The 6,904-nt window shown below is 30.8% G+C and overlaps 1 protein-coding gene across 1 annotated transcript; it reads left to right on the top strand.

Moving 5' to 3' along the window:
- Positions 1–3,095: 3,095 nt before the first annotated feature.
- FOMMEDRAFT_44505 (uncharacterized protein) lies at positions 3,096–3,290 on the top strand (the record flags this gene model as incomplete). The annotated part of the gene is made up of 1 exon (XM_007267928.1): positions 3,096–3,290. A coding segment is annotated over one exon (195 nt), but the record flags the coding sequence as incomplete, so codon positions are not given.
- Positions 3,291–6,904: the final 3,614 nt, after the last annotated feature.

Here is a 6,904-nt window from a genome sequence, read left to right as displayed (position 1 = left end):
AAGTTATAAGCATTCAAACATTCAGGACACAAGAAAGCAAATCTATTTCTAATCATTTACTAATAGACTATACCTTTAGTATAGAAATGTAAGAATCAATACATTATTAAAAGTAGAAGTGGAAGAGTTGCTTACAAGGATTGTATAGTCTCTTTACTCCTTTCCTTTCCCCTTATGATCTTTAATATCTTCATTTGAATATCTAATGATTTGATTAGTAAGACCTTACAAGACAGTAACCTTACAATCATGAGCTAGGTTAATAATATCCTTTGTAGTAAGAAAGGTAATATTGTCCAGACATGTAATCTTGTTCTGCTCAAATACATTAGCTAGTACTATATAGTCATAACCATCCTGACCACAATCCTGACAAGTCATACATGTGTAGAGCCAGTCCCAAACCTTCTGATAGAGTATTCCTTCAGATGACAGTATAACAGGTTGAGAGAGACTATCCTGAATTGTTACACTAACACTACTCTCAACATCTGTAAGATCACCCATGTTATCACCTACAGCCTTTTCTCAAGCCTTGAATGGTTTGATATAGTCTATAATCTTGAGTTGCTTAAGCACATCTTTGGCTGTAACACCTTTAACACTGTTACTCTTCACAATTATTAGCTTTAAAAACAGTTCAGTATTTAGTGACTCACAAGAAGTTGTGTGTGAGTTGTCAAGTGATTGTTTGTATACAATTTGTGTTTACTATAGTATGTCTTATAGCATGTCTGACTGTACTTTTGACAATAGAAGTTTGCCTCTATCTTCTGAAGCTTTTCAGCAATAATAGACAGTATAGATGTCTTTACATTGTTTGAGTTTGACCAAGAGTCAGATGCTTTAGTTTCATTAGTCTTACAACTTGTAGCCTTTAAAGCCTGCTTGTTCATTATCAGTAAATAGTTTTTAAAGAAATAAAGAAAAGACTACTTGAAATTTATCATTAATGTTAGTAAGGATGATTAGACATAATACAGCACCCCCCTTCTTCTTCTTCTACTGTGCATCCATGTATTCTTTGTATTGAGAGAATAGTTTTGTATAATTGTTGTCATTTTCCAGATAATGTGGAACCATTTTCAGACCAGTTTGTTTACACTATAGGGCTTTATACACAAGAGAAATATAACTCCTAAGTGTTTTCATAATATCCTCTGTTTGATGTAGAAGAACACAAAACCTCCAGAACTTGTATATGGTTAGGTTGTGTACTGTATAACTATTAGAGACCTGAATAACAATCTTTGTGTCTTGAGAAGACTGACTCAGTCTTTAAGTCTGAGTAGCTAATAATACAGTCTAGCCAGATTTACAAACAGCTAATACAGTTATTAATTAGCTAGTAATAACAAGTAGTGGATACAAATACATACTAGTAATGTCAAACTCTTCATCATCTGAGACTTTATCCAAGTCAAACTCTTCTCTATCATCTTCTCTGACTTTATTATCATTACTACCTATTACTACTAATAAAGCTGTACAAGTCAATTTAAGCTCTGACAGTTCTTCAGTATAGAGATCAACACTATTATCAGGTAGATTAACAACTTCATCAACAATCTCAACAGACTTATCATAAATTAGTATAGTGACAACATAATAGAATGAGGAAAGCTTACCTGAATACTAGGAGTAATGTTGTTTACTGTAAGCTGTATATTTGCTGAGTCTGTAGCAACTTTATAGGGTTGTCCAGGGCCATACTTGACACTAGCCTTTAGTTTGTTAGCTTGACCTTCTTTTAGTACATCTGACATTTTATGCTTGATCTATAAATGAAGTAAGATATACAAAAAATAGAGTAGTTAGAATGAATACATACTGTAGGGATACTTTCAGAAGGTACAGAATCTGACTGACTGTTAAGCATAGTGTTTGTAAGCTTTTAAGAGTGTCCAGGCAGACGTTTTGCTTGTACAGAGTCTATTAGCTTACTTTCCTTTGCTTGAACAGCTTTGTGTACTTTTATTGAAGGTATCTTCCTATGTGTCAGTTTTTCTGTAGACAATTCAAGGCCAGTAGATTCAGACAGTATAATAGAAGGAAACACACTAGGGTATAGAGTATAGTCAGGCTTTAAGAGCTTAATGTCATGTTTGTAGAATAGTACTAAAGCCTGTTTTCTGAAAAGTCAGTAGAATTACCAAAAGTACCTTGATTGGACTGATCTGAGCACTCAGCAACTCTAACATTCATATAAGGTTGTGTAACTGTTTGTTCAGTTTGTTTTGACCCTCCTCCCCTTACTACCCTACATTACTAGCTTGTTTATTAAAGCTTGAATTAGTATTTTTCCTGAAGCATTAGAAGGTGTGTTGTAAATACTCATCTCAGGTATACACTGTCTAATTCCTATTATAGGAATAGTAGTACTATAGGATATATGTACTACTATAGTTTGAATGTATTATATTTGTAACATACTAGTTGCTCAAATATTGTTTTATTTGAACATACTATTATTGACTGTCTATCATATTTTGAGGACATGGTCAGAAGGAGGCAGTGTTACAAAGACAAAATTAATCAGAGGACAGCCACAAGTACTTGATTATAATGACACAGGGGTAAAACTAAAAAAATCACACATTACACTTGTTAGTATTAAGTAACATGTAAATTGAATCTTATAGCTCCTCCTAGGTGCCTTAGAGTTTTGGAATGATACTTACCTTGACAAGCTAAAGGATATTATAGAGTGACAATGTAGGATCAAGTGTTCAGAGTCAACAATCTGGAGAACATTAAGGAGGGTAGGTTTCACATTAAAGAAGGTTAGTAAATATGATTTACTTACTTTAATATCTATTTAACTAATACAGTGTAGATAAGTAAACAGGCACAGGAGAGAAATGAATAATTGTAAGCAGAATTCAAGGTGTATATGACCCTGAATTACAAGGCAGATTAGCTCATATTTGTCAATGAAAGTGCTTGTAATTAGTGAGCTTACATGTAAGACAAAGTATAAGTATTAGAGAGTCTACATACAGTCTGTAAGGTATTCTTCATGAGAGGAAAGAGGTGAGAAATCTGAAAATCTGTATATAGAGAATAATTACTTACTATCCAAACAAAGATACTCTGTTTTGCATAGTATTACAATTGATGGGATTGTTGACTGTACTATCATTAAGGGGTCTTTTAATACTGAACACTTTACTGAATTCATTAAGAGCCTGTTGGATCATTGTCAGCTGTTTCCTAGTCCAAGATCTGTTATTGTAATGGATAATTGTACTATACACAAAGTACTGAAAGTCTATAGAATTATTAAAGAGAGGTATACATTTCAAGAGAAATAGGTCCATATAACCTGCTTACAAATAATCAGGAGTGTGAAGCTTGAGTTTCTGCCTCCTTACTCACCAGACTTTAATCTAATTGAGCTAGCATTCTTGCTCTTGAAAAGCCAACTTTGTCAGGAAGGAAAAATCACTTAAGATGATACTGGTGATGATTTCAGAGTATACAAACAGCTATATTGTGTGATCTATACAATAACTCCTACACAGGCCAGGAGTTTCTTCCATCATTACAGTTACATTTGACACACCTTGTACTCTTATCATACAAGCCATCAAATATTATAGTCTTCACATAATATATGAAAAGTGTCCTACAAGACAGATCAACATGACCAGACCTTTAAGAATCAATTGAACTGTACCAAGCTGCTCTGATTTTCAGTAGCAGTATTACCTGGAAGCACATAATCCATTCCAGCACACTGGATACTGTTAATACATTACAGTAGGGACAGTGTGATAGGTATGGTAGACAAGAACAATACAACCACTCTGACAACCTTTAAGAATTGATTGAACTGTACTGTACTACTCTGAAATTAGACATAGTATTGAGAGGGGTTATGTGAGAGGCTTAGAGGGATCACACAAAGAGGGGGGATAGTGGACTCGGCTTGCTCTACTTAGTGTCATTGTCTGTTGATTCAGTAAGTATATATAATATGTAGCTATGTCTCAGGTACGTCCGTTGCTTATATACATTATTCCATATATGTTAACACTCCCCTTCAAACATATATTAGTTTAATAATATGTTTGTTTTGCAACTATTCATTTATTTGATTTGTAGTTATTTTTATTTTTATTTTTAGGGGTAGTTATAGTGCTGCTACCACTCCCCTTCAAACATTTATAAGTTGGCCAGACTTATAAGATGTTTGATTTGCAGATTGTTCCAACATTTTTATTAGTATTGTATCTGCATTGTACATTGTGTCTGTATTATATTTGCTCGTGTATCACATATAATAATATCATTTGTATAATATAAATGTGTCGTTTGTATTGTATATTTTGGTCCACTGTGTGTTAACTTTGTGCTTTGTTAGATATTTATTAAGTTTTCGTTTGCTGTTGTGTCATTAGTTCTGTAGTTTGTTCATCATTATATTATTAAGTCGTTGTTCATTGTCTTGTAGACTGTTTGACATGATTGAAATTGTTCAGAGTTAATCCAAAGTTCATACATAGTTTACTGTTCAATGACAGTATTGTTTTCACAATAAATCGTTCGAAATCATTATTAATATCATATGTGCTTCAGAGACCTGCAGAATCTCATGAGCACTGTGTAAGATTGTAAATTGTGTGTTTTATTTATTAAATTTGTTTGAGTATTACTAGTAATTTCTTTTTACTTTGCTGTGAAACTAATGAATCACACTAGTAAAATGTATATCTGGTGTTGCAATGATATCCTTCTTTAATCATTACTGTCCACGTTTGTCTATGTTTGTATATGTGTTAAACATTCAGTAATAGCTGATTTATGTCTTTGGATTGAAGCTTTGCATTGATTGTATATCAGTAATATCAATAATACTATTTGTTTTTGCCAGATTGCTTCATTCTAAGATTGATGAGGTTTTATACTAACATATATTTGTTGCATAGATATTATATCTGGCTGCAGGCAGCTTGCTATGTGTCTAGGTGTATCATATATGTATTATATCATGAATGTATTGTTTGTTTGTTTGCTTTACATTATTGTATATATTTGTATATTAATGTTGTGTTCTGTAATGAATTGTTTCTGATGCATCCTGAGTAACTATACAATCTGTTGCATTATTTCTTCAATAGCCAACATAATTATCTGTTGTAAATCGTTAGTAACATATGTTTGTATTATTTGTTATTAACAGTGTTATTGTGAATTGTTGTGATCATGATGTCATGAATATTTATTAGTATTATGGCTATTGTTCTTTGCTTTTTCTTTTTGCAAAGCATAGTGTATTGTAACACAATCCACATATAAGTGATATATTGGATTATGTTTACTATAATAGTCTCCTAGCATACTTTAGTTAATCTAGTAGTATGTACAATTGTAGTATTTGTTCAATGTTTTATTTGTTAATTGATTTGCTAGGTAAAACGTTTTATATATTAGTTTTATTTATTTTATTTGAATCATTGTATAGATATACCTATTAGTATCTATCCAATGTATTTCATAGTATTATAATACTGTTCACACTTGTATTAATTGTGTAGTGAGGGCAAATTAATTGTTTGTACAAGAATCGATTTAATAGTTTTATTTAATTATATGTATGTGCTCCATACTTGTTTATATAGTTATTATCTGTGTATTGTTCATTGTAGTTGTGAATTATATTGCAATTATATTCGTATTATCATATAGATATATTATTTATTGTTTTATGTATGTTCCAAAGTATTATTTTCATTATTCATCACTTTTATCCATGAACTATAGTCCAGATTGATGAATTATTTTGTTATATGATGTGATATTTGTTTGTATTTTATTTATTTTTGTATTAAACATTGTTAAGTTAATTGGATTATTATATTAATATTATTCACCAAGTATGAGCATTCGTTTTGTAGTGGAATTATTATTTATTTAATGTTGAAGTTCAATTGTACATTGTGTTGACTTCTGTTATTTGTTCCAATCAATGTTATTTTGCATTGTGTTGAATGATTTACCTTTGTGATCTGTTATATCTGTCTGTAACTTCTATCACTTATTGTTTTTTAGGATCAGTAATAAGATCGACGTTTCTGCATCATGAATATTCATTTATTCATCTGCAGTTTTGTGTCATGAACGTTTGCACATTTGCTGCAAAGAATGCTTTAGGAATATGTGCCATTTCTAGGCTTTATTATTATTAATTTATTAATTATCTGTTTGAATAACTTTTATAAGCATTGAAAATGTTATGTAATGTATAACTTTTATATTCTTTAATAAGGTATTTTGTGTTCGACAGATTCATTGGATTCATTACAGATTTCACTTAGTAACGTAGTCAATATGTCTGTATTAAGAATTCAATGTTCATTATTAGTGTGTATATTATTCAATTACTCCCCTTCAATTTGAGAAGGTTATTCTTTGAGTAATTGACAAGTAGTGTAAGTACATAAGTACATTGTTAATTTCCTTTCATGTATTTGTAATCCAACAAGTAGTGTTAGTACTTTGTTATTTTACTTTCATACGTTCATCAGTATGTGTTATAATATAACAGTATGTTTTAAGTTAACTTGTGATGTTTGACATACATCATTTTGTTTAAACATTACACTGTAACATTGTACTGTTTGTTTTATAAATTTTAATGTGATGTTTGTAATATGTCTGTAATATTTCAAACGTGCTAAGAAATCTCTCTGTGTGTTTGCAGTTACAACATCAGTTGCACATCTATTCATATCTCTGATAAGATGTAATAGATATGCTTGTGTCTGCTTTTTGTTATATATTATACTGTCTGAGATAATGTGTTAAACGTTTTATTAATTTATTTAATCTTATTATATTATGATTGCTTTCGTTTGTAATCATTATAATAAGTGTGTCTGTTGTAGTTTTTCTGTTGTTT

This window comes from Fomitiporia mediterranea, assembly GCF_000271605.1.
Source record: "Fomitiporia mediterranea MF3/22 unplaced genomic scaffold FOMMEscaffold_8, whole genome shotgun sequence".
Taxonomy (NCBI): domain Eukaryota; kingdom Fungi; phylum Basidiomycota; class Agaricomycetes; order Hymenochaetales; family Hymenochaetaceae; genus Fomitiporia; species Fomitiporia mediterranea.
Note: the sequence above shows the minus strand (reverse complement) of the source record. Positions and strands in the feature narration are given on the sequence as shown.